Raw genomic sequence first — 19,961 nt, 5'->3', positions numbered from 1 at the left:
TCAGAGGCTGGTGCCTGCTTTGGACTCTCAGTCTCTCTCTGCCCCTCCCCTGTTTTTCCCCTTAATGTTAATAAATAAACATTAAGAAACCTTTTTTTAAGAAGGATTCTCTCCCTCTGCTCGCCTCCCATCCCAAGCATGAGTGCACACGCATGATCTCTCTCTCTCAAAATAAACTTTAAAAAAATTTTTAATATACATAATCTATAATTTAAGGATAAATGCTGGCATATCATCAGATAGAACCTGCAAGGATCAGATTCAGTTTAGGGTATTAATCCCAGCTAGCTCCTAGACTGACCCTGTGTAAATGCTTTGGTCTCTCATTGTTTTTTTCCCCTTTTCAAATATATTCAACCTGGCTGAAAAGCCAGTCTGAAAGACAGCTCAGCAGGGATCTTAGATAAAGCAGGAACTTTCCAGGTTGGAGATGAATGAACAAAGCATTTAAGAATAGAAAGAATAGATGTGTGGAGCATTTTCATTTTAAAATCTCCACTGAAAGACAGTTGGGGGTGGGGGGTGTTTGTTTGAAGGTCGGCGGGCTTGTTCACTCCGGCTAAACTGAACAGCTTTCCCAGTTTCTCAGTACAGGATCTGGTCACCCTGACAAGGCATTACCAAACGCGGTGAAGCCTGACTTTGGATTCTGGTTTGATACCCACCCCCTCCATCCTCTCACGCCCTGGCTCTTCCTCAGAAATTTCAGTCTGCAGGTATCTGAAAAGTGCTTCTGGGTCACAGTTACAGCGTCAACAATTTCACCAGCTTGCTGCAATTCAAAGCCTGAAAAATCACATTTCGCTTCAAATCACAATGGCCCCACCAATCTGCATGAATGATGTGATAAATTAAGAGGTTTCGAATTTCAGAAAGGTTACCTTAAGTTATTCCTAACAATCTGAAACCGATTTGCCAGAACAACAGCTTTCTCTAAAATGCTTGGTGCTAAGCTAGCAATGAAGCTTTCATTCTCAGCTATTATCTTTCAAGAAGCACTTTAACAGCTTGCTCCTCCTTCACGGGGATTATCCAGGCCACTCAGGTGAAAGATTAGCTTTCCTAAATTCAAAACAGTGCCTAGGTCAGTGGTTCTCAGCCTTGACTGCACATAAGAATCATCTGGGTCGCTTTTTTAAAAATAACTATGCCCGGCCCTTTCTGATTAATTGGTGTGGAAGGGGCACTCGGCACGGTAGGTCTTAAAAGCTCCCCAGATGATTGAAATGTACAGACAAGATTAAAAACCACAAGCCTACAAAAACGGCTTGGGCAGGGCGCCCAAAAATACATTTCTTTTTAGGGTCTTAATATGAGCCAAAGACTGTGAAGCACACTCTCCTCAGCCCAAGGGCTGATAATCTTTAAAAAAAAAAAAAAAACGACCAGGTAACAAATTATGTTTACTAAGTATGTTTGGAAAAATCAAATGTCTCATCTCTGTGATCCTTCTCACTGAAGTCACACTCAGTTCATGCTATCAGGATAAGCTCTCCTAAGTCACATTTAGGCTCTAGTAATCACTAAAATGTTCCCCCAAATCCCACTATTTCAGTACTCAGACTGATCTCCCACACTGCCTCCTACACCTCGGCCAGTACAAAAATGTTTGTCCTATCATATTTTTACTTCTTGGTTTTGAAAAATAGTAGTCCCAGATCTACCATAACAGACATCAACATCTTCCCATTTTCCTGTCTAACCTTCAAAGATCACAATCCTATTTCTTCCATAAAGCCTTCCCAGGTCACTTTGGGCCTCACTGATTTCTTCCTAATATAAATTTCCAGTCATGACCATATTTTTGACATCTGTTATATTGCCATTTTACCTTTCATCCACTCTAGGCCTGTTTTCCTAAGCACCACGGGGACATGAACTACGCTTGTGTGTGTGTGTGTGTGTGTGTGTGTGTGTGTGTGTATCACAGTTTCCAAAACAGGGCTCACAATCTATGTTTGGGTTTCCATTATCGAGTTAGAGCTTTCTGATCCCCTTTACCTCTCCAACTCTTTTCATTGAGCTCTCTCCTCCGCTCTAAAACTCCCTTTAATCCAACTAGGACATCTTTCCTACCTAGCACCCTTAGCTACTATTATTGACTTCCGAATTTTAAGATTCCACGACGCGTGCTAAACAAAAACAACTAGATTCCTGTCCTTGGTGTTTGGCTTGGCCCTTCTGTAGGCTTACCTCCTTTACGATTTTCCTCTTCCCTCCCCTCAAAATCCAAATCACACTTCTACCTGGATAACTTAAACGAACAAGGCTTTCTTGCAACCAGCAGCCCGCCCTACCCTGTCTCCTCGCTTCTAGCGCTTATTCCTAAACGCCCATTCGCTTTCCTAAGATGGCCGCCACGAAGCCCACGGAAAGCAGGGCAAGTTCCACCCACGCAAGGCCAGTGTCGCTCTGGAGACCTCATGAGGATGAGCTGAAAAAGGAGAACGGCGCGGAACCTGGAGTGGAAAGCGGCCAAGGCGGGGCACCCGGGGAGAGGGGTTGGGGGTCCACGCAGCCCACGCTCCCGCGGAGCCGACACCAGCGTCACAGGAAGTGGGGGCCCCACCCACTAACGTCAGGGGCCGGAAGTAAGCGTTGCTGGGGCGCGGACCTGGGGAGAAAGCGACTGTGGGGAGAGCGTGTCTGGACCAGGTAGGAAAGGCAACGCCTGTGTGGCTTGGGGACACCAAACAACTCACTTTTAGTGTGCTGGGGTACCGTCGCCGTTTAATATCTTCCCTTTTCCTCCCGTGGCCTTGGGCCTTGCGGGTTCCCAGCGCTGCTGTTCGGGCTACCGGTGGTCCCGCCACCGCCTGTCCCCTCGAGGGCCTCCTACTTCTTTTAAGTTAACCTGACCACTTTCCCGCCTCTCGCGTTTAGTCCCTTTGCTTAAATCTACTCTGATTGTTTAAGGGAAGAAAAAAGACAGTTTTACGGAGACCCCAGGTCTGTTAAGAGTGTAATCAGTTGCTTCAGACCACATCCAGCCCCCAAACTTGACGGCTTCGCCAAATTTGTCCATTTCAGCGCGGTCCACTACTAGGGAAAAGGTAAAGGAGCGCCTGTTAACAATTTGTTACGTAAGATACTTCACTGGACACGGCTGAACGATGAAGCTATGGATTCCAGTGCCCTTAGTCTACTGTAATTAGTGTTTCTTTCCCCATAGTTTACGGCGGCTTAAAAATCAAGGAACCTAATACTTGGTTCTTCCTTCCAAACCTCTTATTTTTTATTGAGAAAGTGTAAAGTAACTACGTACAAGTAAAACTTTTCAAAAGGAAGGTCAGAGTGTCTTAACCCAGATATGGAAAATCTTTTTTACAACACTTTCAACTAACAATTGCCATTAATAAATGGGCTTCGCAGCAAATTTCTAAACTGGAGTTCCAGCAGCTGATCACTTGTATTTCCTATCCTGGATTCCAAGGCTGCTTATGTCATAGAATGGGGGGAAGGGGTGTGGAATTGTATGAAGGGCCAAAGGAGAGCTTGCTCTAGAAACAATAGCTGCTGTAAGTCTAGCCAATTTTCAGAAGTTTCCTATGAGAATGGTTTTATATAAATTTAGTTTTTCCCCCATAATGTTAAGTTTATTTAATCACAGTGCTGATTAGGGGAAGGTCTTCACTAGAAGAGGATCCAAAAGAACTGTTTCCTGTCTTTTAATCTTCTACATTTCTGTTGCAGATTTGTACTTTTGTTACTGTGTTATCCGTAAAATGAACAGTTCTTAAGTTCTAACATTCAAAGGATTTCCCTCAGTGCATACAGGGAATGAGTAGTAACTGTGGAGACACTTAACCAGTTTGGGAGGAGAGCTTTAAATTAGTACCCTATTCCTAAAGTTTAAATAACAGTATCCTTGTGGTCGTGACTTGCCCCCTTTAATGTTAAATGGCATCAAACCCTAATGGACAGTAAACAGTGACAGGTTGTTGTAATGGCACTTAAAGTAATCTATCTTATCACCTGAATATAGTTGAAATTAGTAGTCATATTTGTTTTTTCTTAACTGTGAGCCCTAGAATATATTCCAAGAGTGTTAGGCAACCATGTTAGAATACTTCAGAGTAGTAAAGAATGCTTTAAAAGAGGGTAAATATTTGGGGGAAGAGGACAGTCAGGGTTTCTTATGTTGAACTTGGGTAGCTTCCATTCTGGCTTGATTCCCCTTTTTAGGACTTCCTTTGGCACGTGTTATTTCTGATTACCTGAACCACTGCTTTTTTTTTTTTTTTTTTTTAACCCCCTCAGCACTTGGATTCAGCTCCTTCATTTCGAACATGGAAGAAACTTACAGTATGTACTTCTTGTTGCTTTTAGAGAATAAGTTGAATTCCTTACATAAAGTTTTATGTCTGACAAGACACTTAGTGTGTTGGGAAAGATTCACATTTCTCCCTAAACTGCTGAGGATGTCTGTGTGGTGGTAGAGAAATACCTAACTTTGAAATAAAACACTTGAAATTTATCGGGCTTTGACAAGGCTACAGTTGGGACATCTGTGTTAAACTATATTTTTATTAAATGAAACATTTTAATTTTTCAGGACTTCAGTTTCTCCTATTGAGGACATGGGGCTAGTAACCCCTGTTTTCTCTCTATTTTGAGGACTAATATGGTATACATAATGATATTGATGCATGTTGAGTTTTTAGGGTTAAAGAAATCCGAGGAAAAATTCTTATTTCTTATGTGATGGCCCAAGAAGTCAAAAGGGAAAGAGCACCTAGAATCATATAAACATAAAAACAAAAGAAACCTGAAAAATCATTTCATTTAACATTCAGATTTCACATCTGAGAAAAGAAAACCTGGATTAACTGATTTTCCCAGGGTTACATAGTAACAGAGTCCTATGTTGTTCATATGTAGTACCCTGCTTGATACCATAAGGCACTATGGTTTCTAGGCCCTGACCAAGTTTAAAGCACATCAGCATCAATGAATGGATGCAATTTATCAGCAGGGCCTGCTTTGTTTCTTACTTTGCTGAATGCACGATCTCGGAGCACCATCTCAGACCTACTGAATCAGAATCTGCATTTTAACACCATCCCCAAGTGATTATATTAAAGTTTGAGAAGCACTGCTTTAAAATATACTTGACCTTCTTCTCAGCCTTAAATTCTAACCTTAATCTGATAGATTGTGGGGCACCTGGGTAGCTCAGTTGGTTAAATGTCTGACACTTAGCTTTGGCTCAGGTCATGATCTCATTGTTTGTGGGATCAAGCCATTCGCTGATGCTGAGGGTACAGAGCCCACTTGAGATTCATTCTCTCTCTCTCTCTCCCCCCCTCCCCCTCTCCCCCTCCCTCCCTCTCCCTCCCCCCCCCCCCTTCCTCCCTCTCCCACTTGTACATACGGTCTCTTTCTCTCTCAAAAATAAATAAACTTTAAAAATCTGATAGATACCTGAAGATCTCATTTTTCTACTTGGGGGCTGTACCTCTTAGCTGATGATACTTTTGTCAGGTCTAGTTCCTTATTTCTATGAAGTTTCCTCCATTTCTTCCTACGAATAGGGTAGAATAGGAGCCCCTACCCACAGCCCCTCCCCAAGTGTAAGGAACATCTGAGTCTATGCTTTTGGAGGAAACTTGTCTACAGGGCCTACTCTGTTTCCCAAATTGAGTTACATTCCCAAAAAGCCAGACAGAATTTTTGTTGAGCAGTTTGATAGTATTTATTACTTTAAATACACATATATCTCAATGCAGCACTCTTAGGTATCTGTCCAAGAGAAATGCTCATATAGTACACAAAGAAGTGTATACCCCACAGATTGGGAGTCACAAATTATATATAATAACAAAAAACTGAAAACAATCTAAACGTCTATTAATAAAAGAACTGATTAAAAATCTATGGCACATCCATATGCAACACTTAAAGATTCCTGTTATGGTTTGGTTTGTTGTTTGTTTGTTTGTTTGTTTTAATATTCCTTATACGTACTGACATAGAAGGATCTCCAGGATATATTAAGTTAAAAAAAAAGGGGCAGGGGTCATGCAGGGCACCTGGCTGGCTCAGTTGGAAGAGCATGCAGCTCTTGATCTCAGGGTGGGGAGTTCAAGCCCCACATTGGGGGTAGAGGTTACTAAAAATATATATAAATAAAAAACTTAAAAAAAAATAGCAAAATAGGTACAGGAAATCCTGTCACATACGACAATATGGATGAACCTTGAGGACATTATGCCAAATGAGTAAGTCTGTCAAAAAAAGACTACCCTATGCTTTTAAATGAAGTATCTAGAATAGTCAAACTCCTAGAAACAAGAAGCAGAATTACTGGCTGCTAGGCATTGGGGAGAGGAGAGAATGGGGAATTGTTGCTTAGTGGGTAGAGAGATTCAGTTCTGCAAGATGAAAAATTCTGGAAATTGGTTGCACAACAATGTGGATATACTTAACACTACCAGACTATAGTATTTAAAAATGTTTAAGATGGTAAATTATATGTTCTGTATCTCTTTATCACCATTAAAAGTATTTTTAGTTAAAAGTAAACTAAGGGGCGCCTGGGTGGCTCAGTCGGTAAAGCGCCCAACTTCGGCTCAGGTCATGATCTCACAGTTCGTGGGTTCAAACCTCGTGTTGGGCTCTGTGCTGGCAGCTCGGAGCCTGGAGCCTGTTTCCGATTCTGTGTCTGCCTCTTCTCTGCTCACACTCGGTCTCTCTGTTTCACTCTCAAAAATAAAGATTTGAAAAAAAATTTTTTTAAGTAAAATAAAATGTTTTAAATCTAGAAAACCAGTTTAGAGCTGACCTAAGTTACCAGAGGCCAGAAAGTAAAGCATTATGGTAGGAAGCCATCATTATCAGCTCTGATGCATGTCACTGTATGGGCAGTATAATGCCTATGAATCATAAGGTATGTCCGGTCAGTCAGCTGCTGACATGGTCCAACATTTGCTCGTGATGGAATGGATTAAATGAAGAGAAACTAATAAGAATTTTATCTGTAAATTCTCCCTGGGTGTCCTGAAGCTTCAGGGATGTGAAAAGATTGCTGGCCAGGATGAGCCTGTTTGGCATAATAAGCCTGCCTGTCCTCTAAGACTTTTCCTTCCTATTCATTCTGTCCTTCAAGTCACCTTTCTGGCTCATTTGCATCATGATCATGGTTAGCAGTTTATTCCATGTTTACCACTCTTCCAGGGAAACTGTCTGTTTCAATTCCCCACTGACTTCTGATTCTCATAGCAGTCCCCTGGTTTATAAGCTTCTTACCAAAAGTGAATTGTTTATCTTATTTCACTTTTATCATTGCCTTCGGTGATGGCAAGAGCATTTTATTAGGTTGCCCCTTGTCCTCATAATATACTCAGTGTGCTTAACCATTTAATTTCCCTTCCCTAACCAAGCTTGTTAATATTTGGGGCCCAGCCTGGACATCTTGTAAAGTCCTACGGGTAGCATTTTCACATTTAGAGAAACTTCTTTCATAACTATAGAGGTGATTCCTGAAAGTATAGTCTTCTTTTTTTTTTCTTAATATTTATTTATTTTAGGGAGAAAGAGTGTGAGTTGGCAAGGGATAGAGAGAGAGGGAGACACAGAATCCAAAGCAGGCTCTGAGCTGTCAGCACAGAGCCCAATGTGGGGCTTGAACTCACGAACCGCAAAATCATGACCTGAGCTAAAGTCAGACATTTAACCGAGTGAGCCACGCAGGCACCTGGAAAGTACAGCCTTCTAAGGGTAGTTTTAAATAGCATGATCTAGTTTAGGAGCTTTCTTCCACCTATGTCTCCAGTTATCTTAAACTTAGAAGGTTCTGTTTTTGTAGCTTTTTTTTAATCTAAATTGATAATCACTAGATTAAAGAATTCTGGTTTTTTCTCATCTGTGTTCCAAACTATGAAAAGTAAAACCACTGGGGCACCTGGGTGGCTCAGTTGGTTGAAAGTCCGACCCTTGGGTCCTCACTGACAACACAGAGCCTGCTTGGGGTTCTCTCTCCCCCTCTCTCTCTTCTCCCGCACACGTACACACACACACAGACATTCTCTCCCTCCCTCCCTCTCTCTCCCTCCCTCCCTCTCTCTCCGTCCCTCCCCCCCCGCAAAATAAATAAATTTATTTAAAACAAAACCACCTATCTGACAAAGGTATTGGTTTCATTTGAGAGGTGTCTGCAGCAACCAAGATCAGGAACTACTTATAGTAGGAAGTCGAAACAAACAAACGAAAAAGAAATCTGTCAAGCTTACATAGAGCTAATAACTGATCTAGAGCAGTGCCTGTGAACTTTTTTCACGACCTGGCTTACTAGTGAATAGGCAGGAGTGCTGGCAAAGGGGATTAACTACCCTCAACTTGCCCTAGGACTGACTGACGGGGGATGGGGGCACACATGCCAAGGAATACCCCATCAGTATATTGGCACACCATCCGCTCTGACCTTTAGCATACTGGTTGGGAGGCTTTGGTTTGGCTGGCCAGAGATAAGAATGGCCCGAAGTCAGCACATCTAGAAGCGGAAAGAGGCTATCGTTTCATTTAACTTTATTGTTGTTCTCATTGTTGGTTCTTCTTAGCATAAAACAAATTTATGTGCCACCGAATATGAACTAAGGTCCTATCCCATGATAGCTTGCTTTGCTGGACTTCCTAAGGTTTGGTGGTAATACAGTTTCATCTTCTCAGAGTTACATTTTCATGTTTAAACGTCTAGTCACCCTTTTTCTAAAATTCCAAGTTGTCATTAGACTGTCTTGTTCTGTTGTTAAAGATTCTGTTGAAAAACCCAGTGTGTCTGGAGTGCTTCGTTGTACAAAGGCCAGTCAAGTTTACATTTATCCTACCTTTCTCTCTTGCAGTCGATTCTCTGGACCCTGAAAAGCTGTTACAATGCCCCTATGATAAAAACCACCAGATCAGGGCCTGCAGGTTTCCTTATCATCTTATCAAGTGCAGAAAGGTAAGGTATTGTTTGCAAAGCTTGCCCTGTAATGACCTCCTAAGTTCTTTTAAGAGGCCAGATTTTGGAAATATCGTATAATTTTAGCCAAAGTGGTTTAATTTGATGCCGGAATTGTTTTAGGAATCTAAATACCAACACTTAATAGAAAGGAATTTATTTCTTTTTTTTTTTTTTTAATTTTTTTTTAATGTTTTATTTATTTCTAGGAGAGAGAGAGAGAGAGCGTGAGCAGGGGAGGGTCAGAGAGAGAGGGAGTCACAGACTGAAACAGGCTCCAGGCTCTGAGCTGGCAGTCAGCATAGAGCCCGACGCGGGGCTCGAACCCACGAACGGCGAGATCATGACCCAAGCGAAAGTCGGACGCTTAACTGACTAAGCCACCCAGGTGCCCCGAAAGGAATTTATTTCTTAAGTACATGAATTTTTTCTTGTTTTCATGTTTTTCCCCTTAACTAGTGACCAAACACCCTTTATATACTCTTTTCACTCTTTGTAAAACAGAGGGCACATTCATTTTTTGCTAGCGAGGAGAACCCCTTTTGGCCTTGTGAATTTGATGTGTTCATTGTCCTGATAAGGACTGAGTACCATGATACACTTCTTTTTTATTTTATTTATTTATTTTTTGCTTGTTTAGAAATGTTAGAGAAGTTGAACAGCTAGAGGCTAACCTAAGAATAGATTCTTAAAGATAACCATTTCTCCAAGTTTCGACAGTAAGCATCTTTGGTGGGGAGGAGGGGACCACCTCATCGGAATTTTTCCTGTGGTCACTCTCTTATAGCCTCAGCTGATGTAAACTCCTTTAATGCTGGTATACTAATTGAGACACTTTGAAAGGATTGTTAGAATACAGATGTCAGATACAGAGGGCAAAGCTCGGCTAGGGTTTTTGCTTGGACACCATTTTTGGTATTTAATCCAAACTGCATACAGCTTACAGATGCATTAACATCCTTCAAAGGATGTTTCCCTTGCGATTTTGGAGACACGGTTATAATGCCGTTGCTGATTATTCCTCCAGCCCTTTTTAGTCTCTAGAGCAAGGATCCCTTAAACTTGACTCTGGATGATCTGGACCAGCAGATAACCACAATGACTTCCTTCCGGAGGCTCTCAAACATGCCCCAAGGGTAAAGGTTGGGAAGGGAAGCCACGCAATAAAAAGACATTGTCTGTAACTCTCTTCTTCTGATGCTTTGAATCTTTCACCACAAGAATCTTTGCATTGGAGCGCTCCATAACTCCTCACAATTTTCTTCATCCTCTGTTTTTCTCTAGTGTCCTCCCACTTCACATCAGTTTTACTTTTTTGAGTATCATTTGTGATATATGTTTTGCTTCTCCTAATCAATGTCTTAATTGCTGAAATACTTGCTATAGGAGTTGGGTGATATTAAACACTTTGTTGTTTTGTTTTTTAATTTTTTTTATATCTTTTTTTTTTTTTTTTTTTTTTTGAGAGACCAAGAGTGAGCGGAGGAGGGGCAGAGAGAGGAAGACACAGAAACTAAAGCAGGCTCCAGGCTCTGGGCTGTCAGCACAGAGCCCGACCCAGGGCCTGAACCCACTGACTGTGAGATCATGACCCGAGCCGAAGTCAGATGCTCAACCAACTGAGCCACCCAGGTGCCCCTGTTTTATTTTTTTAAAATAAGAAACTTAATGGGGCGCCTGGATGGCTCAGTCGGTTGAGCATCCAACTTCGGCTCAGGTCATGATCTCCTGGTTCATGGGTTCGAGCCCCGCGTCGGGCTCTGTGCTGACAGCTAGCTCAGAGCCTGGAGACTGATTCAGATTCTGTGTCTCCCTCTCTCTCTGACCCTCCCCTGTTCATGCTTTCTCTCTCTCTTTCTCTCTTTCTCTCTCAGAAATAAACAAAACATTAAAAAATAATAATAATTTAAAAAATAAGAAACTTAGGGGCACCCGGGTGACTCAGTTGGTTAAGCGACTGACTTCAACTCAGGTCATGATCTCATGGTTCATGGGTTTGAGGCCTGCGCCGGGCACTGTGCTGACAGCTCAGAGCCTGGAGCCTGCTTCGGATTCTGTGTTTCCCTCTCTCTCTGCCCCTCTCCCACTCATACCATCTCTCTCTCTCTCTCTCTCTCTCTCTCTCTCAAAAATAAACAAACGTTAAAAAAATAAAATCAGAAACTTGGTCAGCAGAAGAGACTCTCATTTGGTCTTTTCCTTAGTAAAAATAACTGAAGTAAATGTCAAATTGTTCACAGCTTCATTTCAGGCATTGTTACTTTAAGTAAGCGTTCCTGTGTTCATCTGAAACACCGTGGCTGTACTGCCTCTGCGGCTCCCTTCCAACAGCTGTTTTCCAGCACGATTGTATGGCAGTAACGGGGGCGCTGCTGCAGTGCAGCCGAGAGCGAGTGTCCGTGTGAATGCCACTGCTTCGGGAATATCACCCTTCAGAGACGTGCAGAGAGCTCCAGCAGGATAGGCGGTGCTGCCAGAGGCTGGTGACCCTGAGAAATGTGGCTCAGATACCCAGTCCTAAGTTCACTGTTCCCTTCCGTAGGAGCCACATTCACCCAGTATCTGTGTGGGTCTGATCCTAATGAAGAAGCTGATGTTTTGATGATTTTGAGGTAACCTGTACAGCCCATGTAAGCGAGCAATAATTCCCTCTCAGTTTTCTACCATGAGTTTGCCTACCGTAGTTAAGCCACAAGCTTACTGAGCACTTTTAGTGGAGTCATTTGTAGAATAAGTCCCTTTACTCTGACAGACCCCTTAATTTGTGTTCCACAGAATCATCCTGATGTTGCAAACAAATTGGCTACTTGTCCCTTCAATGCTCGCCACCAGGTGCCTCGGGCCGAAATCAGCCACCATATCTCAAGCTGCGACGATAAGAGTTGTATTGAGCAGGATGTTGGTAAGACTGGCTAGCATGTGCCTGTGCCTGAGGTTAGCCCCTTCAGATTTGTGTCGTGCCACGCTGTCCCCTTGATTTTTGGCTTTCATCATTTCAGAAGAATAATACCTTTCTGCCTTTGAGTGTCTTATCTCATCAGTAACAGGCCGTCAGGTTGTGTTGGTCAGACTGCTTTCTCTTCTGAACAGCCTGATCCATTTTACCAGTAACTCATCTAAAAATAAAAATCGTTTTATTGCCGTCAATATGGTAAACCTCTTTGTTTCTGCCTCTCTTTCTTCTGTCAGCCAAGGGATAAGACCTCTCTGTTTAGCTTTCGTAGTATCCATTTTTCAGAAACAAAGACCTTTTAGGCTACCCTGCAACCTTTTAGGGCAGTCACCCCTTTTAACACGATAATTGGTGAGGTCCCCTCCTTACCGCAGAGTCTTTATTATCTTTCAGTCAACCAAACCAGGAACCTTAGACAAGAGACTCTGGCCGAGAGCACCTGGCAGTGCCCTCCTTGTGATGAAGACTGGGATAAAGGTGAAGTGTTTCTCAGTCTTTTTCTTCACAGTGTCTAAGTCCTCAAGTCATTTGCTTTAAACAGAAGGAAGATTTTCCTCTTTTATGAACACACCATGTTCAGAATGCCTTATTATTTTTATTGGGCCCCAGAACGAGCACATTTGTATCACTGTGCAGACACGTGGAACAGCCTATCCCTCTTGATTGGAAAAAGCACTTCTTTACATCTGTTTTTTTTTTTTGCATAAATTGTGTTGTACCATCTGTGTTTGTTTGTTCCTGGGCACATTTATTATTATTTATGTTGCCGTGCTTATATCCTTCAATTAAATTCCTGCTACCGTGTCAGTTAGGCAGGGTACTTGATCAATTTTTACTTGCTTCTCTAAACTTTAGTGTATTATTTCCCACCTTACAGATTCAGCTAGCATAAACTACAGTACCACAAACTATGTTTTGCTTTCTTTGGCAGATCTGTGGGAACAGACCAGCACCCCATTTGTCTGGGGCTCAGCCAACTACTGTGGCAACAACAGGTAAATGAAATAGTCTTGTTCCAGCACTGCCTCCCCAAATCCAAGTGCTCTATTACCAAAAGAAGCCACCAAAGCCTGACTTAATCTCTTTCCTTAATGATATTACTTGGTGGTAACTTAGTCTAGATATGGTTTTGATGAGTTATTTTCCTTTTTTATTCTTCGATTCATAAAAAAGCCACATGCTTTGTGTTAATCACTATGGGAACACAAAAGTACCAGCTTATAGCCTAGCAAGAGAGATGGTGGTACCAGACATCCTTATGCCTAAGTTTCTGTTTTTTTGCTATGTTCACAATATTTAAATACTTTGAAAAAACTTCTCCGGCTACACCACATGGATCATGTTTACTCTGGGCAGCTAGTGTCTACGGAAAAATAATCTTAAAAGTTTGTGAGTTGAAACTGGACAAGCCAGAGTACCTTTTGTGTAGGGAAAAAAAAATACATCCCTTCTTTCCACTGACTTTGTAATTTAAATCTATAAGATTTCTCATTACTGGGAAGACTGGGTGGTTCAGTCGGTTGAGCATCCAACTCTAGATTCCAGCTCAACCTGAACCATGATTTCATGGTTCGCGAGATCGGGGAGCTGCGCCTGCTTAGGGTTCTGTCTCTCCCCTGCTTACTTCCACACGCGCTTGCTCTCTCAAAGTAAACTTAAAAAAAAAAAAAAAGATTTCTCATTACTACTTCATCTTCAAACCTTACAGGATCAAATTGCAAATATTCAGAAATGAGAGGATTAAAAAATGAAGGAATGAGATGGTAGACTTCATTTTTCCCCAAACAGAGCGCTTATCAATTTTTATGTCTTAGCTCCCAAGGATAAGTTAACAATTGTATGTGTATCTTATTTTGTGTGTGCACTAAAGTAGAATAACTTAAAGATGAATTTTAATAGTACAATTTTAGTTTTACCTCCTTCCTGTGAAATTTGTTGCCTTTGGTTTGGTTGGCTTGGCATTTTATTTTCTCTCTTGGATTTGTTGAGTTGATGAGCCTGTCATACAACTGAACAGTAGATGGCATTGCTGTTTATCTCAATTTCTGGGAAATGAAATTGGTCAGACCCATCTTAATGCTTTTACAGAACAGTGAGCTTTTCAGAGAAGTAGTAATCATTCTAATTGCAAAAATGTTTTGATGGAAATGTGTTTACATCTCAGAATGTAGTTTGCTGTTTTCCCCCAAATTACAACACACACATTTTGATTGTCTTGTGTGTGCCTGTCTGGAGAATACAGATATGCAGGCATAGACAGATCTGTCTTTCTTTCTGCAGCCCTGCAAGCAACATAGTTATGGAACATAAGAGTAACCTGGCTTCAGGAATGCGTGTTCCCAAGTCTCTGCCGTATGTTCTGCCATGGAAAAACAGTAAGTGAAATAAAGGCAAAATGCTTTTACTCTCTTCGTTGTGCTAAATACAGTTGGTCTTTCTTGACTGTCCAAAGACGTGTTCAGTGTGAACACATTACACCCACATGGCCCTGAAAGTGAGTGCCTCCTTGAATTTTGCATTCTGAGCACCTCGCTTTCTTCACCCTGGCCCTGGCCCTAGCTAATAACAGGAAATTATGAACAGGAAGGTACAGGATCACAGAAATCAAAAGAATTTGGGATGACCACTGACATCAAATGCCCTGGGTAAATGTGGGGACCAGTTAAAAGGCTATTAATTTTGGCTAGAAGGAAGTCATCTCTGACATTCAAGGCATAATATCCATAGGAAATTGGGATTCAAAATTGGACTGCAGAGACCTAAAAGGAAATGAGTAGAGAAAAAATTCATAAGCCCCAAGAACTAACATTAAGAATAGTATTCCGATGTCTTCCCTAGACATCAGAGGCCATGCTGAGTAAATCGGTTCTGAATTCGTATCCTACCACCTTGATAAAGAAATTCGCACATATGGAACACCCAAGATATTGTCATTTTTATTTAATACAGACTTTCCTAATGTAGCTCTGAAACACACATTCCTTTGATTTCAGTCTCTGCTGCTGTTTGAGCTAATTTTTTAGGTGGCTCAAAGATTCCCTTTAAAACAGTTCCTTTTGGATACTTCCATTTCCAAAAAAATGAGATCACCAAATCATATGCCTAAGGGCTTGATAGGTAATGAATGGACTCTTCTTTTCCCATGTGCTTGAGTAGGATCCAACCACTAATTTTAAATTATTCTACTTTTATATTGTAATTCAGTGTACCCCAGGAATAAGTCATTTGTGTTTAGTAAGAATAGGGAATGGAGTGAATTTCAATTGTCATGGTGTATTTATTTTGAAATATTTCTACTCCATAGATGGAAATGCACAGTATCTGAATATCTCATCAAGTAAGTGTTTCAGTTTTATTTCACCATCTCTTCCGATGGTAGCAAGATTTAACTGGACATAAAGCAGTTTGGGTCCAATTTTCTTTCAGATTATGGTATCAAATTAAAGCTTTCTGTGTGCCTGTGTTTTTTAAGTATATAGCTTCTATTATAGCGTTACACGCTAATGAATAGGCATTTACTGGTTAAATTAGAATTCTGTTAACATGCCAAGTTGCTTTCCCCAACGTGAATACACATTGCCTTTTTCCTTTTTCTTTTCCTTTTTTTTTTTTTGTTATCAAAGTTGCATTCTAGATCTATCACGCCTTTTTAATGGACTGAGATTAATCAGACAGCTGTGCTTCACTGCTCTGCAATTTTTCCCCGTGCTCATCAAAAAATTCTTACTCCTTTTAATGAGCACTTAAAAGTTTTGGGTCTCTAAGAGTCTTGCACTCTTCATCCTCTCTGAGTGTCTGATTTAGCAGAATCTCGCAAAATCTATATGAAGGGAAAAAATCTTTACTTTTTCCAGCTGAAACCCTTCCTTGAGGTAATCCTGTATACCCAGAGCAGAGCCAAATTTGATGCTATTTTGGTTGAGGTTGCCCAGCCATGTGGCTCCTAGCAAAAGGAATATTATTAGGTGAGGAATAAGAGGATATTCCCCATGCCTTGCAGATAGTAGGCCCTCTGTGACTATTTATTTAATGAGTAATTGGCCTTTTGCCTTCTAGTTCATTCACTTTCTCTGGACAGTGAAGCAGATGGATCTCCTATGAGTTAGGGTTCATTGTGTACCAGAACTGATGTTTCTTCTAGTGAGAAGCAGAAGAGATTCTAAAAGCAAACGCCCTTTAGCCAACTCATAAATAATATTTATGATGGGAATGAGCACTGGGTGTTATATGGAAACCAATTTCACAATAAACTATTTGTAAAAAAATTAATTAAATAATATTTATGAGTTGCTTCTAGGTACTATCCATTTTTCTTAGTATGTCCTGATGTCAAATTGCTAAATACCCCTGGAAACAGAAAATTCGATTTGGCCCCCAGAGGGAAAGAGCTATGACAGCACTGGGGTGTGTCAGGAAAGCACACAATGACCCGGATAGATGGTGAACTCTGAATCCTTCCCTGACATGCTTCCCAAGATGCTTGACGCTCCTGTCCTATGGATAGCTACCTAATAAGAATGGGCCAGGGGCGACTGGCTGACTCAGAAGAGCTAGCAACTCTTGATCTCTGAGTTGGGAGTTCGAGCCTCACATTGGGTGTAGTGATTCCAAAAAAAAAAAAAAAAAAAAAGTTGCTGTGAGGTGAAAGCCTAGGAGAAGCTTCTGTGTCTAACACCGAATACTAAACGTTTTTCTCCTTTGGAACTGAACTCTTTGCTGTTAAACCCCTTACATGCTGAAAATGTATTTTTCTACAGAAACTCTGAGGAACTAAGGGAAAAGAATTATCCTAGTTTAGGTAAGAATCCTTAAATAGCCACAGACCTTTTTATCCTCTTCATAAAATTGAAGCCTCATTTTTTGAATGCCTGTTGTTGAATGCTGTGGCTTCTTTGGTAAGGTACAAAAGAAATAGAAGATAGGACTTGCTTCCTTAAGGAACTTAAGTATGGGTGGAGATTTTTTTGAATGCATGTACATAAAAAGGGTCTGTTCACTTTGCATTCACTATGCTTTATCTCATTGTGTGTTTATGAACAAATCTTTTTACTAGGTAAGCGTCTCAAAGCAGGTGACACCATAGTAAATCTGATTCCCCTAATGTGCATTGTAAACAGCTCAAAAAATATTACTGAATTAATGAGTATGTGAGAAAAGAAAAAGGTCAATAGAGGTTCATTGAAATTAATCCAGAATTGTCTGGAGGAGTCCATTGTATGGATGGTTCTGATTTTCTTCTCACTCGTGAAACTGTTGACACAATGAGTGTACATCGATCTCTGTGTAGAATGTTTTTAATTCAGTTAACAGATTTCTGTGTGCTTAGTGGTACTGAAAAGCTAAGGGTCAGAAGGTACTCTGTGTTCTGCCATTAACAGTGGCAGACTCTTCCTGCTGACCAAGAGGTTTCAGTCAGGTTGTAGTTGTGTGGCCTGTTGTTAGATGCACTTGGTGTTTTTATCACTGACCGGAACTAAAAACTCTCTTCTTTCTCTCCTTTCCTTGCAGATTCCAGACCCTAGAAGATTCTTTCTTCTTCCTGCTAACAGGGGGTTCTTCATTTTTTTCTCCCAATCTAATTATAGAAAGATAAACTGTGACTTTCAAACTGACAGGTGCCTTTTTTTTTCCCCCCCTCCCTGCTTTGAATCTCATTCATTTGATTCAGGAAAGAACCCTCAAACTCAGAAGAACTGTTTCAAAGAAAGCGTCAACATAGATAGCTTGATAGTTTGGTTAAGTACCTGCAGCCCCAAGAACAGAAATCCCATCCCGTTTCACATTAATGAAACATAATTACTTAAAGTTATCTTAAGGGACCTTAAGCTAAAGCAGTCAAGACCCTTGGGTTGGAAAAAAAATAACTGTATTTATGTTCTCTGACTCATGTCGACCGGATTCTTTTCAGAATTTATAGGAGTGGGCCTTTTTTGATCAGCGCATCTTTATGCAGAGTCCTCAAGATGTTGATAGCATTTATATAGCAAAATACCCCATTCTTGTATCAAATCTTTAGAACATCTTGCTCTCTGAACATTTCCAGCGTAGGGGAGGTTTCTTTGAAGTCTCCCACATTCAAGCTGGAAATTGTACTAGGCATCAAACCAGGTGTAGATTATGTAGGAGTGAAGATTGGGGTGGAGGGGAACAATGTATGTGTGAAGAGATAGGCTTTCCACCTGCGGCTAAAACTTGATTAAGCTTCAAAGCCTAAATGTGTGATGGCCTTGCCAACGACCCTGGGATGTATGCATAGTAAGTTTGATTTCTGAAACCCCCAAAGCTTGGGCTGTCCTGGGGTCTTGTTGGCCCTCAAGAGGAAACTTCTCCCCAGATGTGTTTTTTTGTTTGTTTTATTTGGATTATCTGTGCATTTTTTGTTTTTGTTGATTGGTTGTTTTTTTCGGGTTTGGTTTGAAGTCTGCAGGGAGAGGGATAGAGGATCTGGTATAGATAAGGACTTGAATGAAGCATGCTTAAAAATAATTTCAAAAATGATCTATCTAGCATTGTTTGTGGGTAACAGATAAGGGAGAATGGGCTTTTGTGAATGCCTCCTTTCATGAGTTTTCCATTGGATTCTCTTCTAATGAAGTAGAGCTGTTTATTTAGTTGCAGTCTCTAAAAACAGGTTCAAGATAAGCCCCAGCACAATGGCATTTCTGCTTCTAGCTGTGTGATCTTAAGTGAGTAACCAGACCTTTTCCTCTAGAGAGGGTGATAATATATTGAGGGGGAAAAACACCCATTAGGCCACTAATTCTGGTTATTTGTGTATCACCCAATACCTCACACAACAACTTAACCTTGTTTTAAAAATACTTTTCTTACTGGAAAATTACAAAACCCAATCAATTTCATTTGTTTGGGGGATGGCAACACAACAGTCTATTCTATATTTGTAACCCAGAACTCCTAACCAGTTTAGGAAAAACAAGCAGGGGTGTGAGTCTCATTGCAAAGAATTACCTGCTTGAATACAATTCAACAAAAGAAACAGAAATCACAGAACCACAAAACATCTGACCTTTTCCAGCATGAGTACCGCTCACTATAGAAGGACTACCTGTGTTAATTTCATTAGCTCACAAAACAAACAAGCCTGCTGTTTCTTTAGTAAAATAATGATTGCAACAGCCAATTTGTCTGGTCCAGGAGCTGTCAGAGACTACTTACGATGTTTATTGGGCCTAGAATTCCCTAGTCTGGATTTAGTTTACTAGAAATTTTTGGAAATTCCCAAGAAGTAGAATAAAGAAGTGACTATACATCTATCTCAATTGGGGAGGAGCAGCTTACTTCTCTGTGAGATCCTCTTTTTCAGAGGATGCCTTCCTTTCAGAATGTGGACAGGTAAGCAGCTGAATCTGCCTTCATTTCCATTAAAGTCAAGTGTTACGGTTATAGGTTAAATGCAGAGGCGTTTCACAGGCTTAGTCCAGAGAACCTTTGAGACCTGCATTTCAGTCTTATCCAAGGCTTCCATCCTCTACCCCAAGGAGAGGATTTGCTTTGGGGAAGATTGCCCTTTCGCTGTAAGGGTTCTCGAAGTGCCACTGTGATTTGCAGTTGTTCTTACCAGGAATAAACACATGGAGGTAAAAATGATTCTGAGCTTTCCTGGTACATGTACCTGAGCTAAACAAGGAGAGTATCTGGATTTAATTTCAAATAATGCACTGTAGTGCCTTTTCCTTGTTAATCTCTTAGGCAAAGTGTATGTACCTGTACTGGCATTCTTGGAGTCTTTTAGTGTTAACTTTTCCCAGTTCATTTTTTTTTTTTTAATGTTTTATTTATTTCTAGGAGAGAGAGAGAGAGAGAGACAGCATGAGCAGGGGAGGGTCAGAGAGAGAGGGAGTCACAGACTGAAACAGGCTCCAGGCTCTGAGCTGGCAGTCAGCACAGAGCCCGATGCGGGGCTCGAACCCACGAACCACAAGATCATGACCTGAGCGAAAGTCGGACGCTTAACCCACTAAGCCACCCAGGCGCCCCTCCCAGTTCATTTTAAGCTCCAAAATAGGCAGAAACTGAGGAGATAACATTGTTTATTATTACCATTTT

General features: G+C 41.1%; 1 protein-coding gene across 2 annotated transcripts; it reads left to right on the top strand.

Moving 5' to 3' along the window:
* The first annotated feature begins 2,572 nt into the window (after positions 1-2,572).
* GTSF1 (gametocyte specific factor 1) lies at positions 2,573-16,679 on the top strand. 2 transcript variants are annotated; one of them, XM_039217002.1, is made up of 9 exons: positions 2,573-2,655; positions 4,261-4,305; positions 8,841-8,941; positions 11,717-11,843; positions 12,288-12,371; positions 12,826-12,889; positions 14,175-14,269; positions 15,199-15,231; positions 16,652-16,679. In XM_039217002.1, the coding sequence occupies exons 2-9, from the start codon at positions 4,290-4,292 to the stop codon at positions 16,666-16,668; spliced, it is 537 nt and encodes a 178-aa protein (XP_039072933.1). In that variant the 5' UTR covers positions 2,573-2,655; positions 4,261-4,289; the 3' UTR covers positions 16,669-16,679. The 2 variants fall into 2 exon arrangements, with proteins under 2 accessions (XP_039072933.1, XP_039072934.1); XM_039217003.1 differs by lacking the exon at positions 2,573-2,655 and adding an exon at positions 2,952-3,053.
* The last annotated feature ends 3,282 nt before the right edge of the window (positions 16,680-19,961 follow it).

The sequence above is a fragment of the Hyaena hyaena genome, unplaced genomic scaffold (genome assembly GCF_003009895.1).
Source record: "Hyaena hyaena isolate Hyena2069 unplaced genomic scaffold, ASM300989v1 scaffold_663, whole genome shotgun sequence".
NCBI lineage: Eukaryota > Metazoa > Chordata > Mammalia > Carnivora > Hyaenidae > Hyaena > Hyaena hyaena.
This window is presented reverse-complemented; position numbering and strand designations above follow the sequence as displayed.

Coding starts and splice junctions, on each gene's coding strand:
- GTSF1 (XM_039217002.1), top strand. Junction 12,372..12,825: donor TGATGAAGACTGGGATAAAG/GTGAAGTGTTTC, acceptor TTTCTTTGGCAG/ATCTGTGGGAACAGACCAGC. Junction 14,270..15,198: donor TGTTCTGCCATGGAAAAACA/GTAAGTGAAATA, acceptor TCTACTCCATAG/ATGGAAATGCACAGTATCTG.